We start from the raw sequence: 26,897 nt of genomic DNA, 5'->3' as shown, positions 1-26,897 counted from the left end.
TATAATTTCTAGATAGCTTCAACAGAAGTAATATTAGCGGACAAAGATGAATTTGCACAGAGGAATCACTCACACAATAAAGAACACAATTGTGCGTTAAAGGAGAAGTTCACTTGCAAAACAAAAATCTACAGATAATGTACTCACCCCCTTGTCTCCTCCTTTAGTCGTAAAGAAATTGTTTTTTGAGGAAAACATTCAAGGAATCTTCTTCATATAGAGGACTTCTATGGTGCCCACAAATTTTAACTTCCAAAATGCAGTTTAAATGCAACTTCAAAGGGCTCTAATTGATCCCAGCCCAGGAAGAAGGGCCTTATCTAGTAAAACAATAAGTTATTTTCTTAAAAAATGTACAATTTATATACTTTTTAACCTCAAACGCTCATCTTGTCTAGCTCTGTGTACTCTGTGTGTTCCGGTTCAAGACAGTTAGGCTAGGTCAAAAACTCCCATCTTATTTTAACTTCAAAATCGTCCTACATCGCTGCAGAAGTAACAACCCAGTGTTTACAAAGTGAACTGCAAAGATCATCAAACGTCCTTTACCAAAACAAAGCGATGTAAGACATACATGAACATCTTGGATGACAAGGGAGTGAGTAAATTATCAGATCTTTTTTTGTTCTGGAAGTGAACTTCTCCTTTCAGAAAGTAAATAGGGTCAATTTTAATTTTTACGTACTAACCTTCATCATAGCGTTGCCTGAGAGCGGTACCCGGAGCCGCGCTGGGAACTCCTTCGTACAGTCCCTCGCCGACAAAATCTGTGTAGAAGAGCATGAAGGACATAACACCCATCCAGCTGCAAAGCTGCGCCAAACACAGCTGTCGCATGACACGCGGCACATGGCAGTAGCTGCGATAAATGGCCGGTGTCATGGACCAGCAAGTCCTCAGCAGGCACATGAGCGGGCCGGACTTCAGAGTCCGCAGCTTACACTGAAACAGATAGCAGCACGAGCGCGGAAAACAACGTCCGGGCTCCGGCGGCCCTGGTTCCAGGGTGGACAAGGGTTCCTCAGACACTTTCATGGTCACTAACACGCTGACCACGAAGATGAGGATGAGGAGGGAGAACAAGCACTCCGCCTGACCACCCAGGTAGAAGGAAAGGATTCCACCGCTCCAGTCCAAAGCGGGTAGCAAATAACCCACGCAACCTCCAAGGCTTACCATGAAGGAGAACATCGCGAAAGCCTGTCCGCAGTCATCCCGTTCATGATAGAGGTCCGAGAGTAATGCTTCCAGGGGCGTAAAGCACACCTGCCCGCAGAAGTCCAACAGGCCCACGCCTAGGATGAGCAGGCCCACCTGGAGAGCCTGGTTACGGCGGGTGCTGCCCCAGCTCAAGTTGGCAGCCAACACGTCAGCATGTGGTATGATAAAAAGAGCTAGGAGAACTCCCAAGGACAGCAGCCATATGAAGGGTCGCCGTCGGCCGTAGCTGCTGTTGCAGTGATCACTGGCTGAGCCAATCAGGGGGATGAAGAGAAGTCCCAGGACAGGTCCAATACCTGAGGAAAAAGTATATAGATATTAATATCACAGCCATGGCCTCTATCTTTTGGCTTCGTCTTCAGCCTGCTGTAATGCTGCCTGTAGTTTAAGGTGACCAATCTCTGGCTCTGCTCCCTCATCTCCACAGCTTTTCTAATTAAAGCAGATGACTCAGTGCACTGGTTGGGCACCGATTCCCATTTTTATCCAAGTGCGTGGTGGAAAGATGACCTGAACATGCTCAAAATGCAATTAAAAGTTCACTGGAGTCAGTTTACTCAGTGCACACTGTAATAATCTTAAAGGATTAGTTCACTCCAGAATTAAAATTTCCTGATTTACTCACCCCCATGTCATCCAAGATGTTCATGTCTTTCTTTCTTCAGGCGAAAAGAAGAAAAGGTTTTTGAGGAAAACATTCCAGGATTTTTCTCGGTATAGTGCACTTCAAAGAGGATCAACAGGTTGTAGGTGCAATTTGCAGTTTCAAGGGGCCCTACACAATCCCAGACGAGAAATATGGGTCTTATTTAGCAAAATGATTGATTTACTTTTGAACCACAAATGCTTATCTTGCACTCCTTGTCATGCGTGGCTAGTAGTTCATCTGTGTACACCGGTTCAAAAAGGTAGGTTCAACTTCAAAATCGTCCAATCGTTGTTTAACTTTTTTTGCAAAGGGTGTTTGACATTCTTTACACATTTGCTTTGTAAACACTGGGTTGGTACTTCCCACTACTTCCACACGTGACCTTTCCAATGGTCTACGTAATGCGTGAAGTCCATTTGTGGTTAAAAAGTATACATATTTTTATCGATTTTTTTTTTAGAAAATTATCAATCATTTTGCTAGATAAGACCCTTATTGATTGGCTGGGATCACGTTAGAGTCCTTTGAAGATGCACTGAAACCGCAGATTCGACCTTCAACCCATCGATCCTCATTGATGTCCACTATATGGAGAAAAATCCTGGAATGTTTTCCTAAAAAACCCAATTTCTTTTTGCCTGAAGAAACAAAGACAAACATCTTGAACGTCAGGAAATTTTAATTCTGAAGTACACTAATCCTTTGTTTTGTGGAAAAAGTATATTTAAAACATTAATTTGTTGTCATTAGTAACATTGTTATTTAGTCATTTGCAATGACAAAGCTGAATTTTTAGCAGACACTACATTCAGTGTCACATGATCACATGACCCATACTAGGAATTTGTGCTCTGCATTTAACACCTCCAAGTGCACACACACAGTAGTGAACACACACACACACACACACACACACACACACACACACACACACACACAGTAGTGAACACACACCCGGAGCAGTGGGCAGCCATTGCTGCGGCGCCTGGGGAGCAGTTGGGACTCAAGGGACTCACCTCAGTCGTGGTATTGAGGGTGGAGAGAGCGCTTGTAATTCACTCCCCCCCATCTACAATCCCTGCCGGACCTGAGACTCGAACCTGCAACCTTTGGGTTACAAGTCTGACTCTCTAACCATTAGGCCACGGCTGCCCCCTGATAATGATAGTGTAATGTGAGAAATACTGTAGAGAACCACAGCACTGGCTACTTTTAAGGAGATTTCTTTAACAAAGTCAACACATGCTGTATTCTGATTTGCTGCTCAAGAAATGTTTTTTGAAATGCAAGGTGTCCTTGCTGAATGAAAATATTATTTTTTTTATTTAAAAAAATCTTACAGACCCCAAACTTTTAAACAGTAGAGTATATAGTGTTATTAAGTGCAATTTATCCTGTTTTTTTGCCATCATGGTTCATAATTATAATGTTTGCAAATTTTCACACACTACACAAACACATTTCCGCAAGAGCTGTAAACCGGAAAATGGAAGCATGTGTGGAATATCACACCTAAACAATTTTAATGCAAACACATTTAAGGCACTGAGCAGGTATTGACAAACCATGTGTAGTGTGAGAAATACTGTAGAGAACCACAGCACTAGCTACTTTTAAGGAGATTTATTTAACAATGTCGGTCGACTGCGCCTGTAAGTCAACACAAGCTGTTTTTTCCCAAAGTGGAGGGAGAGTGGGCTTCTGCTCATTTCCTTTTAAAGGTGCCTTTGTGCTGTTTGCAACAGTTCGAGACAATTAATCATATGACTCTTTTACTACACAGTGCAATTCATTATAGTCATCCTAATTGTTCCTGTGGAAAAAGCATTGCTTTAACAACACCAAGGTCACAGGTTTAAATTTGAGGGGAAAAATGTATACATATATTGTAGTCGGTAGTTCGAGAAAAGGTCACAAACAAAAAGAGAAGCAACAAAAAGCCCAGACTAGGAAATTTGTGTCTCAGGATACCATAACATTCAAATGAATAAAATGCCTCGAAACCCAACTCCATTTAGAAACAGTCCCAACAAAACCTCTGGAATCACATACAACCACACACAAAAGCACTTCTAATGTCAGTGACATTATGAGTATATGTAGCTTGTGAATGGAAATGAGCACAAAGGATCTTTCTTTACTTTCCACTGCAGCTGTTGACAAAGAGCGGTGTGTGGTACGTATTCACACACACACCACACATCTTCTGTCCGTCTGGTGCGAAGTGACCACATGCACGTTTTGTGAACTGCTTTTTTCTGTTTTGGTTGCAAGGCAAATAGTCTTGGAGAGAGATTCATTTACAGCAAAAGCCATGTGGAAGCCATTTGTGGGCACAAAATAATGCATCTGTTCATATGGCACGCTGAAACAAAATCTCAAACACTGAGGCCAAATATTTAGAGTCACAGGGCTGGTATTCTAGGATGAAAAGAATAAAAACAATCATGCACATTGATGTATTTAAACAGTTAGACAAAAGCATATGATTCTCTTTGTAACGGCACACTTTGAATTGTTTAGGGCTGTGGCCTGGTGGTATACATAACACAAATTAAGATATTTTTGATGAAATCCAAATGCTTTTTGACCCTGCATAGACAGCAACGCAGTGGACAGTTTGAATAGTCCAAGTCACATACAGTTGAGGTCAAAAGTTTACATACACCTTGCAGAATCTGCAAAATCTTAATTATTTTACCAAAATAAGAGTGATCATACAAAATGCATGTTATTTTTTATTTAGATATTAAGATATTTCACATAAAAGGCATTTATATATAGTCCACAAGAGAAAATAATAGTTGAATTTATAAAAATGACCCTGTTCAAAAGTTTACATACACATGATTCTTAATACTGTGTTGTTATCTGAATTATCCACAGCTGTTTTTTTCCTTTTCCTTTTAGTGATAGGTGTTCATGGGTTCCTATGTTTGTCCTGAACAGTTAAACTGCCTGCTGTTCCTCAGAAAAATCATTCAGGTGCGAAAATGCTAAAAATCGAAACTGATCCGAGACGTGACTGACACAACATGAGGTCGTATTTATTTTTAACGTGCAAAAATTTCGGACGAAAATATCGGTGTGCAATGACCTTTACTGATGTTCCACAAGAAAACATGATGCATTAAGAGCTGGGGGGTGAAAACTTGAATATGAAAATCAGGGTAAATTTAACTTATTTTGTCTTATGGGAAACATGTATCTTCTGTAGGTTCTGAAGGGCAGAACTAAATAAAAAAAATATGATATTTAGGCTAAATAAGAAAAATGTACACATCTTCATTATGATCAAAAGTTTTAACCCCCGGCTCTTAATGAATTGTGTTTTCTTCTGGAGCATCAGTGAGCGTTTGAACCTTCTGTAATAGTTGCATATGAGTCCCTCAGTTGTCCTCTGTATGATTTTGAGATCCATCTTTTCACACTGACATTGCTGGAAAGGATTCAAATAAACGAAAATGGTGAAAAAACAAAGAATTTGTGGGACCTAAAGAATTTTCCTGAAGAACAGCGGGCAGGTTTACCTGTTCAGGACCTGTGGGACTGAAAGCTGTGGATCATTCAGGTAACAGTATTAAAAATCAAGTGTATGTAAACTTTTGAACAGGGAAATTTTTATAAATTCAATTATTTTCTCTTGTGAACTATATGTAGAAGTCTTCTATGTAAAATATCGTATTCAGGTCAGTACTAAATAAAATTAAAAAAACATTTTGTATGGTCCTTCTTATTTTGGTAAAATAATTAACATTTTGCATTCTGCAAGGTGTATGTACACTTTTGACCTCAACTGTAGAATATTTTAGCAATGTCCTTACTATCTTTCTGGGCACTGAATGTGTCAGTTGCATTGCTGTCAATGCAGGGTCAAAAAGCTCTCAGGTTTCACAAAAAAAATCTTAATTTGTGTTCTGAAGATGGTCTTACAGGTTTGGAATGACATGAGAGTAAGTACTTAATGACAGAATTTTCCTTTTTGGGTGAAATATCCCTTTAAAGTAAAATTTGGGAAAATGTTTTGCAAAACTCCTAACATGGCAATAGGAAAAAGTGCACTTTTAAATAAGTCAAATGCACAAACTATATCTGAGAAAGAAGCTTCCGACTCTGAGGCAGCCCATGATGACTATATTATCTGATGAAAGTCCAGAGGAAAGTCCCACAGAATTTTAACAGGATGCAGTAAAACTACACAAGCTTCCACACAGCTGCTGACCCCTCGAGCCTCCGGGCCTCTTCCTGCAGTCCGGTGCCTTCCAATTAGCACCTGATTACCACCTGGATGGGGCAGCGAGTGATTTAGCCAGTAATTATCATAATGACCCCCATTACAGGATCGACTCCTTAGTGGGAAACAACCTTGATTTACTGTTTACAGCACAGCCCTTTATTAACCAATCATAAACCCTGGTTCAACATGCTGAAACCTTACCTAAAACCATCGTCATGTACTGTTCCTCCACGCCAGCCTCCAGCAACAAAGGGGGCACGTAGGTGATCCCAGCCGCCACGCAGATCTCCAGGCCACATGTCAGCGAGTTGAGCAGGACCAGACGCCACTGAGACCTCCATCCAGTCATATTTACACAGGAAGGGTTCACCTTTCTCCCGTGCGTCGATGTGAAAACTTTACTCGCTCTTCCAGGAGAAGGTGAAAGGTGCAGGGTCAGGTGCCCAGGGACGAGGTGGGCGCGTGGGGTGCGGGAGAGCAGATATTCGGACTCCCAGATGAACTAGGGGATCCATTGTGTCTTCAGCATTCTTGATCTAAAAGGAAAAGACAAAAGATATGCATGATCTGATTTTGTGATGGCCACATTCCTGCAGATTTTGTTCTCCCTGTTCCTGGCCCGCTGGCTACACTAAGGTCACCCTGGTTGACGGCCCGCCTTTCCCTCGTTCTCTGTCATTAGCTTGTTCACTCAGAGCTGATTTGACTGGGCCCCATCACTGCAGTTGCCACCTCTAATTAGCAGCCTTTGTTCATGAAAAGCAACGTTAATGAGTTGGATTTTTACCACTTCCAGTGGAGAACCATGCATGGAGAGCATTACTCCGTGGTTGATTTTCGTTCACCGGGGGAGATGGTGCAATTATGATTTTTTGATGACTAATATCAGGGTTTGTTTTCGTCAGCAGGTCATTCATGCTTATTCTGAAACATTCCACTGGGAATTTTAAACAATGATGGCTGTTGACTTAAAGTTTAGGAGTCTGAATAGACGTTTGAAAGTAATTAAACTAAATTGTTTATTAGAAAACAAATAAATTCACAGTGGTATCCATGCCGAGACACATGGATTCAGCTTCAAAGCCATCCAGCTAAACATTCAGCTAAAAAACTGAAAACTAATCTAGTGCTTGAGATTTTCTTCATTTCCAAACAAAAGTGGCAAAATGTATTTACAAATGTCAAATACTATTAGCAATTTGTGTGAAAATACAAAAGACAATCAATTACTGGAAACTTGCTGTAGTTCTGTTTGATGTGACAATATATAGAAGCTCATTTCTGCCACATAAAAAAATTATTTAGACTTTTATGACGTAGTTATGATTTACCCAAGAATTATGACATTTTTAAGTCATACATAAAAAGTCAAAAACCTTTTTTGTCATAAGTTTTGCTTATTAGCTCACATTTGTCGATTTTTACTTTTTATGTCATAGTTTTGACTTTTATATGACAGTTATGACATTATATTTTGACTTTTGTGTCATAATTTAAATTTGATCATTTTTATATTTTATTATTTATTATAAGTATTATTATTTATTTATATATTTTTAAGACAAAGGTCACTAAAATTTTAAAAGAGACATTTTGGTTGATTCTTGAGGTAGGATGGTAAGTTGTAAATGGTAAATTTACAACTTACAATGTAAATTGTAAAAACTGATTCATCAACTTGTCTTTATTGTTGGTTTGTCATAATTTTGGCTTTTTATCTCACATTTGTCAATTTAGATTTTTTTATGTTATAGTTTTGACTTTTATACGACAGTTATGTCATTATATTTAGAATTTTTGTGTCAATTTAAATTTTTGACTTATGACTTATGTCATAATTGTAAAATTTATTTTAATTACATTAGTAATAATTTTTTATTTAAAATGACATTTTTAGATTTTCTTAAAAAAAAAAATTCTTTCTTTTTTTTTTTTAAACTAAAATGTTAAAATATGTTTTTGTTAATTTTTGAGGCTGATGCTAATAAAATATTTAAAGTTTGGCCATAAGTCCTTTAAAATAACTTGCCAAAAAATTGATTCATCAACTTGTTTTTATTGTTAGTTTGTCATAATTATGGCTTTTTATCTTACATTTGTCAATTTAGACTTTTTTTATGTTATATTCTTCACTTTTATTTGACAGATATGACAACATATTTTGAGCCTTTGTCATAATATCTATTTTTGATCTTCTAATTATGACTTTCTATGTCATCATTTTGACATTTTATATTCATCATAATCATAAAAGCATGATTTACTAAAGAATTTTTTTTTTTCCTGTGGCAGAAACTGACTTCCATACAAAACAGTCACTCTAAATGTACAATTATTAATAAGGCACCAATTTCTAAAAAATAAAATAAAAATAATAAACATATTATTATTATTATATATTTGTTTGTTTATTTATAAGAAACCAAAGTGTAACTAAAAAGTTAAAAGAGATTTTTTTTGTTGATTTTTAAGATTGGATGCTTAGTTGAAAATAAATGTGAACAATGTTGGCTTAAGTTCATTAATAGTATTTTCAAAAAAATCAACTTGCCTTCTTGCCACATACATAGCCTCTTAAAAAAGGTAAAAACTGAAAAAGTACATTAAAAGCTGATGATTATGATTAACTGTTTCATAAATCATCTGAAAAATCAATAATCCTTTGAATTAGATTAGCTAATTCTCAAAATAACCATTAGTTGCAACTGTTGGTTTTATGCCAAGCAGTTCATGTCTATCATCAGATCTGTTAGCTTCACCATTTACCTCCACCAATGACTTCATCCACAACGCCGGTTCTTCTCCATACATGTACAAACAAAGCATCTCATACGAAATACAACACCAACGCACTCCCTCTCTGAATATCATTTCCTCCCACAACTCTCCCGGGCACGACATGTCAATCAGGTGAAGGACGTCTTCTCTCAAAATGACACAAAACAACACAAGACACGCTGAAGCTTTTCACATTCTGACTTTGCAGCGTGAGGCTATTTGCTTTTCAAATGCAAATTGCAAGAACTCGACTGAGAGGAAAAGCGCACTAGAAAATATGACAAAAAAACAGATTTCAAAAGGAAAAAGAACAGACCATATATGATCACTTACTTCACTCCAAGCACTTCAGGTAACTTGATTTGCTTCCAAGTTGCTCTCAATAATGTTTAAAGCGCTGAAACTCTCTCTCGATTACATCAAGCTCTTCCTGAGCTTAGATATTAAACCACGAGCGACGGCGAGTTCTGTGTCTCTGGTTCTCTGGCGCTGACTGTCACCCTGCCATCTGATTATGAGACATGTGTGAGAACACTCAGAGCAGCCGCCACCTTTCAGGAGGATGAAAAACAACCAGGTGCTAAATTCATATTTGGTGTTACATTCCTCCGTCTATGTGGGCCATCTGCTCAACATTGGCAGATAGAAAGCATAACATCTCCATTTGAAAAAATCTTGAAGAAACTTTGCGGAAATTATTCAAATCCACAAGTTCATTTTGCTTTTGAGCTTCATTAAGCAGGTTTTTAAATAGAGCTATAGTCAAGAGACCAAAACAACAACAAAAAATATAACAAAGACTTCATTAGCATTCAGTATTTCATCATTAAGTGTATTATGCACTATATTTTAAGTATTTAAAAAAAAAAATAAGAAAGCATGTTTAATCTAAATATAGGACGTCTTAACATCTTACACCACTAACAAGAGAACATTTTTGCATTAAAGGCTGAAGATTGTGAAATATCTCATTAATGGATCTCATCATACAGTCCATTATTGAACGGCCGAAGAAAAAACAACCACAATACTTTAGCACAAAGCATATGCCAAAATGGGGCTCCACAGATGCAACTATTTTACACCCATTCCTTCAGTCCTGAAAGGAGCCCATCAGGGGTCTATCCCAGTCCATCTCACTAAGACCACCACCCTGCTGTCCCAATGCCTAGACAACCCCCCTGCTTTTCACCCATCCCTTGACAACTCCCCCCCACCTCTATCCAGAACTAGCCCTCAAGGTCAACCTTATTGATGACTTTTCTAGAACTACTACAAAAGAGAAGCACATTAATGCCTGTTTTCTCTGAGTCGCAGTTGATAGACTTTTCTAATGCAGATGTGTTGAAGTATCTCACCATCGCCTATATGGTTTGTTTTTGACTAGTTATACTCTATCAACAGCATTTGTGGCATAGATAAGCATTATTTAGTGATTTAAAGGAGAAGTCCACTTCCAGAAGAAAAAATTACAGATAATGCATCCAAGATGTTCATGTCAGAAATTATGTTTTTTAAGGAAAACATTTCAGGATTTTTCTCCATATAGTGGACTTCTATGGTGCCCCAAGTTTAAACTTCCAAAATGCCGTTTAAATGCAGTTTCAAACCATCCCAAATGTGGTTGTGAACGATCCCAGCTGAGGAAGAAGGGTCTTGTCTAGAGAAACGATTGGTTATTTTATTTTAATTACAATTTATATACTTTTTAAACCTCAAATGCTCTCTATGCGATGTGCATGAGCACTGAGCAGTCTGTGCGTCTCTGGTTCAAAACAGTTGAAAACATTTCTTTTTCTCCCTTAATATCAAAAATCATTTCAAAATCATCCTGCATCGCTGCAGAAGTACCAACTCAGTGTTTGCAAAGTGAACATGCAAAGAAGATCAAACACTGTTTAAAAAAAAAGGTAAAATGGCGACGTAGGACGATTTTGAAATTTTGAAGTAGAGAAAATGAGATGGGAGTTTTTCAACATACCCTAACTGTCTTAAACCAGAAAAAAAAAAACAGAGTTTAGGCAGACCAAGACAAGACAAGCGTTTAAGGTTAAAAAGTATATAAATTGTATTTCCTCAGCTGGGATAGTTTGAAACTGCATTTTGGAAGTTTAAACTTGGGGCACCATAGAAATCCACTATATGGAGAAAAATACATTTTACATTTTAGTTAGAATTTATCTCCTAAATGAATCAATGTTTTTGAACAAATCAGTTGAGTTGATTCAGTGACTCACTCATAAGATGTCACTTGTTTTGTTCATGAGTATGTTTTTGAATGAACAGGTTGAACAAATTATTCAATGACTTACTAAAAAAAAGACACATACTGCTTAACTGTAACCTGCAAAAAGTTAGAAAATCCTTTACAAATAACACAAACTGCTTTGAACCGTCTGGAACATGTAAACATAGTCAAGCAGAGTAATACTAACAGGGAAAAGTCAATCGCCTCAAAAAAAATCAACAAAATAAGTTTATATTGAAGGGGTAGTTCACCCAAAAATGAAAATTACCCCATTATTTACTCACCATTAAGCCCTCCTACACTATAAAAAGTTTCACGAGATTCAACTTAAAAACCTAAGTTCAGCAACTGCCTTAAGTTTTTAAGTTAAATCAGCTTAAAACTACAAGTTATTTTAACTTATTACAATAAAAATGAGTTGATATAACTTGTGAGTTTAAATGACTTAAGTTGATTTAACTTAAAATCTTAAGGCAGCTGCTAAACTTAAGTGTTTAAGCTGAAACTGGTGAAAACTTTTTACAGTGTAGGTGTATATGACGTTATTCTTTCAGACGAACACTATCAGAGTTATATTTAAAAATGTTCTGGCTCTTCCAATCTTAATAATGGCAGTCAATGGGTGTTGAGATTTTATAGTCCAATAAAGTGTATCCATCTATCATTTTCACTATTTTGTCTCTGAGCAATGCACAGTAGCTGTGTTTTGTTCCTAAATGAATCAGTGTTTTAAAATATATATTTTTCATACCTGATTGAGTCAGTGTTTTTGAACAAATCAGTTGAAGAAATCAATGACTCACTCAAAAAGACAGTGACTTGTCACTGTTAAAATGTTTTAGAAGAATAAATCATCTAGTATCATTATGACTGGCCTTGCATGACTAAAGTTAAATTCAATCGTTCAACATCAATAACCATGTAAAATGTATATGAATACCATACCAGAAACAAACATAACATTACTTTCTGCAAATTACTGTTTATCTGAAGCAAATTCCACAGGAATCATGTTGGTAAATGTATAACTAGACACACAATTGTGAACCTGGACCACAAAACCGGTCATAAGTAGCACTGCTATATTTGTAGCAATAGCCAACAATACATTGTTTAGGTCAAAATGATACTTTTTTCTTTTATGCCAAAAGTCATATTAATTAAAGATCATGTTCCATGAAGATATTTTGTAAATTTCCTACCGTAAATATATCAAAACGTAATTTTTGACTAGTAATAATATGCATTGCTAAGAACTTCATTTGGACAACTTTCAAGGCGATCTTTTCAATATTTCAATTTTTTCCACCCTCAGATTTTAGTCATATATCGGCCAAATAGTGTCCCATCCTAACAAACCATACATCAATGGAAAGCTTATTAATGTTTTCAGATTATGTATAAATCAATTTTGATATTATGACTGGTTCTGTGGTCCAGGGTCACATTTAGTTAAACATGTCTTTTCAGTTGCAAAAAGGATGATTTAGAGGAGTTTTCACATACAAAACAACCCATTTTTACTGAATATTTAACACAAAAGCTTTCACATTTTTCCTTTATAAAACAATTGGAGACAAGTCTAGATGTTTCACTGGTAATCAAGATTAGGCTATGCCACAGAACATTCTTTTTTAGCAATGCAAACTAAGGTCAGCATGAAGGATTGTGTTACTCCAGTTAATTTCAGACCCTTGTTACCAAGGGGAGAATTTGACATAATGAAAACTGACAATTCAAGGAGATGTGTCACTCACGAGGCATTAAAAGTGTTATCATGCCAGGGGTATCATGGTTCAGAGACACAGGGGAAGCTGGAAGTTCTAAGCGGAGCTACCGTATAGAATTTAGCAGCGTGTTTGACGTGCCTTAAATTATGTGAAAGCCAAATGAAAGCCACGTGTGTTTGCTTTAAACCTGCCGTGCCTTTACTGTGACATGAATCACACTAGGCAAAGGCACTGGGTCATTCAGCCAGCACAACGGCCTCGCTTTTACATCTTCAAACCTGATTTTGTAAACATGCTCTAACCATTGCATACCAGGTTAAGGATCCTTTGACACCACCATTGCTCGTCTCACACACCACAATCCCAGACCTATTCAATACCGCAACCCCCTCTGCCCCCGCAGATAAGCTTTAATGGCTCTGAAGGGCATTATTACCATACAAAACAGGCTTTGTGAACATTGAGCCAATGTTAGTAACTTGATACACTGAGGAATCAAGCCCTTTCAGTTAAGCTTTTATCAAGTCTTAAGAGTCTTAGAAACACCCTTAACAACAGCCCTAATGTCTGAGCTTAAAGCCGAGGAGAGCATTTCTCCAAAGTGACATCAGAACCACAAGCAACAGTGGACATCCAACCAAAAACCTCAGATGATGTTCAACATGGTTTTGGCTGAAAGCGAGATGAGACCGAGGCAACACTGGAGCTCTAATCCTACAATTTAACATTCCACTTAGACAAGCTATTTAGCAGTCAACACGAAATCTCGGACTTTGTCTTGGACTCCTCCCTGGACTTGATTGTAGGGAAGGTCCTGGCGTAATTCTTCTCTTAACTGAGATCACACGACAATGGCATGACCTAGGCACATTAATCTTATCATCCGCTAGCGTGAACCCTCAACACTTGGTCCCGATTATATGATAAACCTTCACTCAAAGACATAACAGTTTGACATTTTGTTCTCATGTTGATTCCTGAAAACCCCTTTAAAGTGACGATTAGAGCAATGTAGTAATTTAAAAGAGCAGGTCATATGGATTTCTTTTTTGCAGTTTGTACTGCAGCTATCCTTCAATGTAAACAGTCTGCAAAGTTGTTCATCAAAAAAAATGCAGGATAAACAAAGATATTGTCTCTTAATAGTCGTCATATTTTTGAATCTTCTGCCTATTACCGATATACATCACTAGATAACACATTAGCATAATACCCGCCTGCCCACAAAAGTTTGTCTTGTTTTCATTGCCAAAAGATGACAATGTTTAGAATTTGTGGTTAAAACCACGACACCACAGCAATACAATTCAAACCTTTTGTTGTGTGCTCGTCATTTTACAGAGAACTGCTTCTCTAATCTTGGCGAGTTCAACGCGGCATTCGCTAAACACTTGCTAATGAAAGATAAGTTTGTCCCTCCTTTATTTGGACCAACAAGCATCTCCGAACCACAACCTGTACGTTTTTTTTGTGCTAATATTTGATGTATACCTAGTGCAGCTTTAGGTTTCAAGGAAAATCAATATTACTGTCTTGCTGAAATAGTTCTGATAATTTGCTGTGAACCCACTATTTCCTAAGAATGTGTCGATTTAATGTAGACAGTCGTTGTTCTAATTTATTTCGTTTAATAATAAAGAATGTAACTTAGGCATATTTTGGTTTACAAACTGTGTTGTTTCATCAATTAGTCACGTTAGCACTCAGCTAACGTATCCACTATTATTGTTTTGTTATGCGTTTATAGTTAAGCAGCTAAACTTTAGCTGTGGACGATTCGCTTGCATTGTATAGAAAAAGACCAATCACAACAGACTTGGCCCGCTGACCAATCAAAGCAGAGTATGCTTATGGAAGGGAGGGGTTTACCGACTGCTGCTTCGAAAGAATAGTTTCGAAATCATTGCAAAATGATTCTTATATTAAATGTATATTCTGAGAAAATACAATGTTTTCTAACCTTAGATGCATTTAAACCTGTTGTGGGAAGTCAAACACAATATTAGGACACTTTAAAATACCATATGACCTTCTTTTTAAGTTTAAAGGTTAATAAGTTTAATGGTTAAAAGTTTAATATGGTATAGAAATAAATTAATTAAAAACAAGTAAATTCATTACTCAAAAGTAAAATTACTGTGATGGTACAGATATTTGCTGGTGATATAAAATCAACGATTAACATCAATATCACAATGACTCACTTCCATTAATCTGTTGAAATAGTCAATTTTAATTTATCGATTCAGAACTTAAAGGGATAGTTCACCCAAAAATGAAAATTCTGTCATTAATTGCTCTACCTCATTTAGTTTAAAATCAAATTTAAACACATATTAAGATACTTCTGATGAAAATCTTTTTGAAAGAGCTTTTTGACCCTACATATAAAGCAATGCAACTACCACGTTCAAGGCCCTGAAACATAGTAAAGACATTGTTAAAATAGCCAATGTGACATCAGTGGTTCAACCGTAATTTCATGAACGCTTTTTGTACGCAAAGAAAACAAAAATAACGACTTTATCGAACAATTTCTTCTCTTCTGTGTCAGTCGTGTTCATCTGACTGAATGAAACCACCATTTTAAAACAAACACATATTTACCAAGATATACTCATATCGCCGAAGCGTTGAAAATATTGTGCCCAAACAATGCATTGCAAAAGCAAGAGGTTGTATTCACTAAACTGCAAGATCCCACACTTTCTCACCCAATGGTATCAGGTTCAGGTGCGGACACACAATCTGCCGAGGCAGTTCACACTCAGGTTTTATGCAGCTCCCGGGAGAGGAGCGCTCAGTTATCTGATAGACACTGGATACAGAAAGACACTTATCAGGTCAAAAGAGAGAGGAATGTGGGCTGCCGATGACCTGAGAGACACAATAAAGCAAGCTCTGATCCTCACTAATGGAGTGCTATGAAATTACCGGAAAGTTCTGGAAAGGACAGACTTCAAATTAGCTGTATGATTCATTTTTAACATTTTAAATTTTAGATATCTGTGTCTGTGTGCGTGTGCGTGTGCGTGTAAAATATAATATGTATATATACACATACACACATTTATTTTATTTATTTTACAAAAACAAACGAAGAGGAAAATGTAGAAATATGTCAAGCATTGCAGGTTTTATCAACATTCGTGGCCTTTCCAAAATACCAAACATTGGAATTCTTCTCAAGGTAGCTAAAGCATGACTTCATCGCCCTTGAACTTTCAAAGCAGCCCGATTACACACATACACACACATTTCTCTCACAGCATGCACAATTTGCTTTGAGGCAATTTCAGGATGGAAGAAAGAAAGTGCTTCAGTTATACAAAAAATTTAATAAAATCTTACCAGATACATTCAATAGCACACACCATCCATGTCATCAACTCCTTCTGCAAACTTTAGATTCTCACCCTTGCTCTCCTATTATAATATTCTTCTTATTTACCCCAACCTGTGTGATGGAAAACCCCAGAAATCCTTCTCTTAGACACCAAAATCCTGTCACCTCAGGCCCCAAGCAACACTAAAGTGGCCCCCAGCACAGCAGCCCAACACTGATATGAAACAAAGAACGGATTCATATCAGTTCCACCTCAGGACTGTATTCTCTCCATCCCCTCCTCTTGTCCAGCCCACCCACCAACCCCCTGATCCATCTCATTTCCCTAGCTAAAAAACCCTGCAATAATAGCCCAGATCAGGTTAAACTGCACATAAGGACAGGCCTTTCTCACACCTCTACCTCCCAACCCCGAGGCCAAAATCTTCTACAACCATTCCCAACCAAACCTCAACACCAAAATGGACTCTTTATGCTAATCCCCACCCTAATGCAACATTGTTTGTCAAATTCAACTGTTTTTGTTCATACAGTTGGGAAAAAAGTAATTTGGACCCCATTTACTTTCATTGTACAGACACACAAACAGACCAAGCCATTTTTTTTAGAGTAATAGAGTAATACAGGTTTGAAAATTATTGGCCCTTAAAATTTTCCCTTTAAGGAAAGATGCATGACTCAGTGTAGCTACCATGAAAATGTACAGTTATTACGCTATTTGGTGATGAAATACAAAACATAACTAAAATGTCAGTATCATCGATCAAGGGTTACTGGTTATTTACTTCACATAATAACCTTTAAGCAAACTTGTGACTAAGACTGTGTGTGGTATATCTTTGAGTGCTGAGTGCTAACGCTCCTCCCTATGGATTGGTCTTTATTGCGATGACTAAGCTGTCTATCTTTGGTTCATTAAATAGTGATTATGTTAGCACAAGGAATGATGAAATTGTCTGAGAAGACGACACACTCCCAGTTACTGAGAAAAACAGACCTTAGGGCTTATGTACGAGTAAAAGAAATAAGGGAAAAAATACTGGGACTGCTGGTCAGACATCATCTCAAAAGGAAAGAGAAGCACAATATGTAGCCTTGTTACCTTGGGGTTATTTACATTTTCCTGTTTATTACATGGCTACTACACTGTTTCCACTGTATGTTTTTTGAATCACTAAAAACAACCGTCTTGTTAGATTCATTCCTTCTGGAATCAGAGTACACTATTTGCGCTGTTTGTTTTTTGATTCACTACAAAGAACCGACTCATTAGATTAATTTGTTCTGGAATCAGACTATACTGTTTGCGCCATATGTTTTTTGATTCCCTAAAAGAACAGTCCACTAGATTCATCCTTTCTGGAATCAGACTACACTGTTTGCGTTGTTTGTTTTTTGATTCACTAAAAAGAATCGGCTCACTATATTCATTTATTCTGGAATCAGACTACACTGTTTGCGTTGTTTGTTTTTTGATTCTCTAAAAAGAACCACCTCGCTAGATTCATTCGCTCTATAAGCAGAATATGCTGTTTGCGCTGCTACTTCTTTTAATTCACTAAAAAGAACTCACTCACTAGATTCATTTGTTTGGAAATCAGACTACACCGTTTGCGCTGTATGTTTTTTGATTCACTAAAAGAAACCGGCTCACTAGATTAATTAGTTCTGGAGTCAGACTACACTGTTTGCGCTGTATTTTAATTCCCTAAAAAGAACTGACTAACTAGATTAATTCGCTTTGGAATCGGACTACACAGTCTGCGCTGTATGTTTTTTGATTCCCTAAAAAAATTCGGCTCACTAGATTCATTCATTTGGAAATCAGAATACACTGTTTGTTTTTGATTCCCTAAAAAGAACCAGCTTACTAGATTCATTTGTTTGGAAATCAGACTAAACTGTTTGCTCTGCATGTTTTTTGAGTCCCTGAAAAGAACCGGCGCACTAGATTCATTTGTTTGGAAATCAGACAACACAGTTTGCGCTGTATTTTTTGATTCACTAAAAGAAACCGGCTCACTAGATCAATTCGTTCTGGAATCATACTACGCCATTTGCGCTGTATTTTAATTCCCTAAAAAGAACTGCCTTGTTAGATTAATTCGCTTTGGAATTAGACTACACTGTTTGCTTTTTGATTCCCTAAAAAGATTTGGCTGACTAGATTTATTTATTTGGAAATCAGATGACACTGTTTGTGCTGTTTGTTTTTGATTCCCTAAAAAGAACCTGCTCACTAGATTCATTTCATTGGAAATCAGACTACACTGTTTGCTCTGCATGTTTTTTGATTCCTTAAAAAGAACCGGCTCATAAGATTCATTCATTTGGAAATCAGACTACATTGTTTGCGCTGTTTGTTTTTTGATTCCCTAAAAAGAACCAGCTCACTAGATTCATTTGTTCTGGAATCAGACTACACTGTTTGCTCTGTATTTTGATTCCCTAAAAAAAAAATGGCTCACTAGATTCATTCACTCTGGAAACAGACTACACTTTTGTTTTTTGATTCACAAACAAAAAAACAAAAAAAAAACAGCTCACTAGATTCATTCTCTCTTGAATCAGACTGCACTGTTAGCACTCCATGTTTTTTGATTCATTAAAAAAGAACCGGCTCACTAGATTAATTTGTTATGGAATCAGATTACACTGTTTGCTCTGTATTTTTTGATTCACTAAAAGAACTGGCTCACCAAAGTCATTTATTCGGAAAACAGAGTACACTGGTTGTAATATGTTTTTTGATTCACTAAATGAACTGACTCATAAGAGCCACTTGTTTGGCAGACTGACTACAGAAAGCTGCAACTGACCAATCAAAATTAAATATTCCAGAGTCACGTAATGGAGGTCAGTAGTCAGAACGTCATTTAAGTCATTTAAGAGTACACATTCACCAAATGAGTCATGGTAAAACAGGTACTATCAAGCAGAAAAAAAACTCAAGACATATCAAAAGCTCCTTCAACATACTGTAAACAGTAGCCTATCAAAATTCATTGTACATTCTATTTCAAAAATAATTCATATAATCAGAAAATCCCAAAGTTAGATGACGTTTCAGTAGGTAATGGAACAAATGTTGCCACAGTAGCAGGCACAGCCTTACAGCCCATTCCCGGGTGGAAAATTACGTCACACAGGAGATGCAATTTGGAAATTACAATCAACCAGGAGCTCTTTCTATGTTTATGTGGCCATCCATAACCAGGGATTGACTTTTTACTGCCTGCACCTTTTAAAACTCACCTGGTCTATTCTTGTAGACGTTAATGTCATGGTTTTTGAAACAGCTGAACTCGCAGTGCAAAGTTCTTTTCAAGAAGAAATTCCAGATGAAAAGCCACTGGAATATAACTTGGGTGTGGATGTGTACAGTCAAAAAGACAAACATAAGGCGCTCAAACATTTACTGAATCAACAAAATGTGGAGACGCTTCACCAAAAAACATTTATGGCACAACAATAGCCAAGCTGAAATGATCATCAAAGCAAATGGCCATACTGACTTAAATCACAGTTTATCCTTTCAAAGAGTTCAGTGCGTCTCGGATATCAAAGGTCCTCTTCTATCCTTTTTCACTACATGAAAGAGACCTTCTTCCCCGAACCCATATTTCACACTGTCGCTCAGACACCAAGTTACTTGAAAGGACAGTAAATCACAAACTTTCATTTCATCCCCTTCCTTCTTTTTTTTCGTAACTTGGGGTTTCCTGGCATACACAGAATCTGTTTGTTCAACCGAAGTATCAGTGTTTACATACGAGGCTCTTCTCCCACCCTTCGGTCAATGTGGCTTTTCTCTACCAACATCTGGCCTTATTACCATGGGAAAATGACTCAAGACAAGTCTCATTTATCCTGTCCTCAGGGCCCCATGTACGCCATTGTGATTTTGCCCTGATACTCTGCATAAAAGGATGTCTTGCTATTAGAAAAATAGCTTAGCTCTGGGGCCTCCACTGCAGACATTAAATCTGTGGATGCTTTTTTGCGACCCATAATGAGGCCTCCATGAAAACGCTCTGAGAAAGGGTTCTAAATTGAATTACAGACAAAATGGACATTTAAGATGCAAAACGTCTAGCAGTCATGTTGCTGACGAGCGGCAGAGGCACATTAAACAGTTCTAACTTACAAACAAATCCTTAAATGTAGCTTTTAAAAGCCCCAGGAAAGCATTCATGGTGATAGGTTTGCAAACCTTGACTCGTTTTTCTTTATAACCAAAGACATAAAGAGTTGAAACAATGGAAAAACCTAGATAGCATTGCCTAAGAATATCTGTATGTCTTATTCAAAAATAAAGTCTAGCTAAAATAAAATAAATTACCCCATTCAAAAGTTTTTTTTTTTTTTGTTGTTGTTGTTGTTTAGTAATAGTTGTTCATGAGTCCCTTGTTTGTCCTGAACAGTTAAACTGTCTGCTGTTCTTCAGAAAAATCCTTCAGGTCCCACAAATTCTTTGGTTTTTCAGCATTTTTGTGTATTTGAACCCTTTCCAACAATGACTGCATGATTTTGAGATCCATCTTTTCACAATGAGGACAACTGAGGGACTCATATGGAACTATTACAGAAGGTTCAAACGCTCACTGATGCTCCAGAAGGAAACACAATGCATTAAGAGCAAGGGTGAAAACTTTTGAACAGAATCAAGATGTGTACATTTTTCTTATTTTGCCTAAATTTATATATATATATATTTTTTCATTTAGTACTGCCCTTCGGAAGACAAAATAAGTGAAATTTACCCTGATCTTCAAATTCCAAAAGTTTTTACCCCCAGCTCTTAATGCATCGTGTTTCCTTCTGAAGCACCATTGAGCGTTTGAACCTTCTCGAGTCTTTTATGTGAAATATCTTATTCAGGTCAGTACTAAATAAAAAATAACATGCATTTTGTATGATCACTCTTTGGTAAAATAATTAACATTTTGCAAATTCTGCAAGGTGTATGTAAACTTTTGACTTCAGCCGTATGTGTAAATATAAATTTATTTTTGATTATAAATATTGTAATTTAGATCAATTCAGCATATTAGAATGAAAATTACATTTTAAATTATATTAAAATAGACAACAGTTATTTAAAATTGTAATAATATTTGACAATATTACAGTTTTTGCCTATATTTTAATTAAATAAATTGCAATCTTGGTAAGCATTTTTATTCATGTTACATTTACATAAAATATATATTTTTTATAATAATAATTTATATAAATACATAAACATAAAAGGTGATTTGTTCAAGGACATACAAAAAAGCAGTTGTAGTTTCTTGTCAGTTGTTGTGACTAACAGCATCTTTTCAAAGGATGCCAAAAATATCCTATCTACAAGGCTGAAACTCCCCAGTTCTTTGTAATAAAAGTTCTTTGAGACCACATACGCAGAGGCAGAAAATAAACAGTTGGTAGAGCGACGTTGAAACACAGTGTTCCCACATTCTGTGTCAGCTCAGTGGCTTTCATCACTATTGTCATCTTGCCATCATGTTATTCTACAAGTGGGAGGGTGACATGACTGAATAAAGCTAAATGTGAATGAATCCGAATCAATGTCTTTCAAATCATTCTTGCTATTTTACACAAGACGGGTCATATGAGGTTTTTTTCAGCATTCTTAGGACGATGGGCAAATAAAACTATTCGAACCGCACTGCCTCAGGCATGCAGTGCAATGTGTTTCATCGCAAAATCTGCATTCACCACCATTGTCTTCAAGTCCTAAGAATACACCACATCAATCTAAGTATGTACTTCATTTTCTAACTCGAGCAGACATCGCTAGCTCAGCCTGGCCTTCGCTGGCAGCTCCAATTATTTACTGAAATCCAGTCCAGCAAACATTAAAGGAATGAATAACTTGAAAGGAATAAACTCAGCCAAGAGAATGGAAGGTGACTTTCCAAAACCGGTTGGCGGCCATCCGAATCCTGCAAACTTTGGCCGTTTGGTGTAGACGTGGAGACATCATTCACCTTAAGCCAGCTGGCAATAGCTCTCTGTATTACAGGTTAGTGGTGTAAACTCTGACCTTGAGGCAAGGGGAGGCTTTCTGGAATGCATTTGTGTCTTTTAATGACAATTTGAGCTCCAGCAAGAGTTTATTAAACTAGTTGAGTTACAAGGCGAGTTACAGCAGCTCAATTAGCTAAATTCCAGAAGTCAACTGCTTCTCGTTTGTTGAGATAATATGGGGTAACTGGAAAAGGGTGACTGGAATACTGACTGGATATACAGAGGATAGATGAATAGTCCATTTGGCCATGAGTTTCAGGCCAAAAAAAAGAAGTAATAATAAAATTATTATTATAATTAAAAAGAATAATTATAATGTGTTTGCTGCATATATTTTATATATATATAAAATGAACAAAAAATGTATAATAATAATTATAATTATTATTATTATTTTATATTGTAATGTATCTAGACATAAGGCAGTATTTTATTATTACAGTCTATTTGGCAATGAGTTTCAGACAAAAAACATTTAATTATTTTTCTTCTTACACTCATTTATATTGCAAAACAGCTTTGCATTATATTATTATTGTATTCATTTTATATTATTATAGTATTTAATAAACACATGTAGTTTATGTTTTTAATAAAAAAAATCTATTGATATAATGTAAATTAACAAATAATAATAATCCATATTAATTTTAAAAACTACTTTGCATTATATTATAGAATTAATAATATATTATTATAGTATTTATAGTATTAATAATGTTTATTAAAAATTAAAAATCTGTGCATATATAATATAACATAAATAATAATACTTATTATTATTAAAAATTGCTTTGCATTATAATATTATAGTATTAATATTATATTATAGTATTTGTGGTTTTAATAATGTTAATTAAAAATAAAAGAATACGCATATATAATGTAAAATAAAAAATAATACTAATACTAATTATTTTTAAAAACAACATTGCATTATAATATTATAGTATTAATATTTTATTATTATTGTATATATAGTATTAATATTACAAAATTAATTATATGCATATATAATGTAAAATAACAACTATTACTAATTATTATCATTATTAAAAACAAGTTTGCATTATAATATTATAGTATTAATATTGTAGTATTATAGAACGTATAGTATTAATATTTATTTTGAAAATAAATACATGCATATACAAACAACTGCATTATAATATTATAGTATTAATAATATTTATTACAAATATTACATCTATAATGTAAAACAACAACAAATAATAATAATAATAATAATAATACCAATTATTATTATTAAAAACAACTTTGCATTATAATATAGTATTAATACTATATTATATTATTAAAGACAATTTTGCATTATAATACTATAGTATTAATATTATATTAGAGTATTTATAGTATTAATAATATTTATTAAAATAAAAATATGCATATATAATGTAAAATAAATAATACTAATTAATACTAATACAACTTCACATTAAAAACATTTTTCTTACAGCCATTTAGAGTGAATTTTTTTAATAATAATAATAATAATAATAATATTAATAACTATTATTATTGTTCTTGTTGTTATGATAAATTATATATAATGTATCTGCACATATCATTTGAAATAACATTAACAATAGTTATGAAGTTATTATGCAAAGTACTAAAATGTTAAAATCACTCAAATAATTCAGAGGATCAAGCCAAACCAAAATGTGTTCTTTATATTTACTAACTCACCATCTTGCATGGTGGTAAAGGTGCTTCACTCACAAACAGTCTGGAGGGCTGAAAGAAGAGCATGTGTAATTAAGAAAACAAAACGCCTTGACTGGCTTAAGAGGCTCTGCAGGTTGCGTGATCTGATCCGCTGTTGTGTAGTATTAGTCGAGCTGAGTACAGCTGGCCTGGCTAGGGAATTTCGGGTGAGAAACATTTTTCAAGGAAACAGCAGATGAGCCCTGTTAGTGCTGGATCTCAAGACCTAAAGCATTATTATGCTCAGCTAAACTTAATGAAAAAAAATCTTACTTATTAAACTAGGTTTGTCTGTCTGGCATAAAAGAAACACAGCAAAGGCACACTCCACTCTCCCACTGAGCAATGAGCTTTCAAATGTGTCATTTTCTGTTTATTAAATAGTTTCAGGCAAACAATGTCAAGAGAGACTGCTATAAATAAATACTTGTCTAGACTCCCCATAAATATTGTCTTGCTGTCAGCGGTGACTCATAATAACTGTGCTGGTGGATGGAAATGTGACCAAATATAACCACCTTTGCTGCTTCACTTCATTCCGTTTTGAATTATGAACATCTGAACTTGACATTATAACATGTTCATTCAGTATCTTGCATTTGGTGCAGCAGACATTCACTGAAATGCTGGCTGTCGTTTAAAATGTATTTGATAGATGCTGACTACTCAAACCGATTCAATAGAGATGTCAACGATTCTTTTACATTATTATAGTACATTGTGGTTTATTACACGGTTCAGAACGCTACAGTAAAGCCAGATAGTTTGTTGTTTATTACATTTTTCATTTCAATTATTCCTGTAATTCGAATCGAATATATTCGAAAAAAACATGGTTATTGGTTCGTAAAGTCGACGAGTTATATGAATATAACGTTCTTGGTCTTCTTCAGACCGATTTTAGAAAGTTGTTCGATTAAAAGTTGAGATTTCAAAAAAGATTCGTTCATAAAGCAGACATCGTTTAGCGCTTGGCACGCCGAAATATGCCACAAGCGCATAAGACGTCCAAAAATGCTGTCTAGGCAGGCAGCTCGCTATGTTTTGAGACACAGCCAAAACATGAGGCAGAGACTAAACAAAGTCTCAAAATACTTAAGTATTTACCTCCCCCACAGCCATGTGTCAAAACAGCGGGGGTTTCACCAAATGTTTACCGCTTTAGATATACTTCAGTTGGAAAAAAACTCATCGACACTAATTGTCAACCAGTCGATGCCACCCTGGCACTTGGCACTCCATACAAACGCAATGGAAAGGCAGAGTAGGCTACAAGAAGTTTGAGAGTTTAAATGAAACGTTAAACTTCGTAATAAGAAAACCAGTTGACGGTTTCGATCTTGGACTTCACTGATAAAAACAAGCGTCTTGCAAACGACGCTAGTCTGTGTGTTTGTATAACGGTACAAACATGTTTGCTGTTCTCCACTCCGGTGATTTTATGCGGCGCGAGGGTATCATGCAGGAAGCGGAAGTTATTTTGATTCAATGAACAAGTTTCTTGCGTTTATCACTCATTCGGAAACCTCTCTCAGCTCGACCACGTCAACGACTCTACGTAAAGCTCATTTATGCTATATAATGACTTGTATAGAGAAGAGAACAGGCTTGTCTTACCTTCCAGACGCGGCTCTCGTGTGTCCGCTCGGTCCCACGGACGCTCCGCTGTTTCCCAACTTTGTGGGAAGGTCTCAGTGACGTGTTCAGATTATCAGGGAAAAAAAGCATGAATCACTGCACGGACCAGGGAGGTGTAGAGGATGGGTTAAATCCTCCCATTGAGCCCAGGTCAACCACCGAAGAAGAGAAAGAAGTGCAAGGAATTTCAGTTTATTCTTCGTTTTTAGAGCCAGTTCCGTATTTTACTTTAGGCACAGGGATAGTTTACATTCTGTTGCCTGAATGTGTGTCTGAAAAACAAAAATCTATCTATCTATCAATCCATCAATATATCTATCCGTCCATCCGTTTATCCTTATAAATACCTCTTATATAATCTATCTACCTATTAATCCATTAGTCGGTCTATGTGTCTATCCATCTGTCTGTCCATCAGTCCATCTATATATATATATCCATCCATCAGTCCATCCCTCCGTCAGTCCATCAGTCCGTCTATATATCTATCGATCCATCCACGCATCTGTCAGTCCATCAGTCCATCTATATATATCTATCCATCTATATATCTATCCATCTATCCATCCATCAGTCTATCTATCTATCTATCTATCTATCTATCTATCTATCTATCTATCTATCTATCTATGTCCATTAGTCCGTCTTTGTATCTATCCATCTGTCCGTCCGTCCGTCTATGTATCTGTCTATCTATCTTTCGGTCCATCAGTCCATCTATATATCTATCCGTCCATTCATTTATCCATCCATCCATCCATCCATCTGTCAGTCCATCAGTCCGTCTATATATCTATCCATCCATCCATCCATCCATCAGTCTGTCTATCTATCTATCTATCTATCTATCTATCTATCTATCTATCTATGTCAGTCCATCTATATATCTATCCGTCCATCCATTTATCCATCCATCCATCAGTCCGTCTATATATCTATCCATCCATCCACGCATCTGTCAGTCCATCAGTCCGTCTATGTATCTATCATCCGTCCGTCCATCCATCCATCTATATATCTATCCGTCCATTCATTTATCCATCCATCCATCCATCCGTCAGTCCATCAGTCCGTCTATATATCTATCCATCCATCCATCCATCCATCAGTCTGTCTATCTATCTATCTATCTATCTATCTATCTATCTATCTATCTCAGTCCATCTATATATCTATCCGTCCATCCATTTATCCATCCATCCATCAGTCCGTCTATATATCTATCCATCCATCCACGCATCTGTCAGTCCATCAGTCTGTCTATGTATCTATCATCCGTCCGTCCG

General features: G+C 36.2%; 1 protein-coding gene across 1 annotated transcript in view; it reads right to left on the bottom strand.

The window, feature by feature from the left end:
- Positions 1-25,660, bottom strand: part of LOC141301667 (solute carrier family 45 member 3) — a 33,400-nt gene extending 7,740 nt beyond the window's left edge. Inside the window, exons 1-3 of the mRNA XM_073831863.1 lie at positions 25,591-25,660; positions 6,309-6,643; positions 690-1,517 (exon numbers count right to left, since the gene is read on the bottom strand). Coding sequence (XP_073687964.1) covers positions 690-1,517; positions 6,309-6,456 — 976 coding nt within the window. The 5' untranslated portion in view covers positions 6,457-6,643; positions 25,591-25,660. The remainder of the gene's footprint in view (positions 1-689; positions 1,518-6,308; positions 6,644-25,590) is intronic.
- Between the last annotated feature and the right edge of the window lie 1,237 nt (positions 25,661-26,897).

Source organism: Garra rufa, chromosome 25 (genome assembly GCF_049309525.1).
Source record: "Garra rufa chromosome 25, GarRuf1.0, whole genome shotgun sequence".
In the NCBI taxonomy this organism is placed as follows: domain Eukaryota; kingdom Metazoa; phylum Chordata; class Actinopteri; order Cypriniformes; family Cyprinidae; genus Garra; species Garra rufa.
Note: the sequence above shows the minus strand (reverse complement) of the source record. Positions and strands in the feature narration are given on the sequence as shown.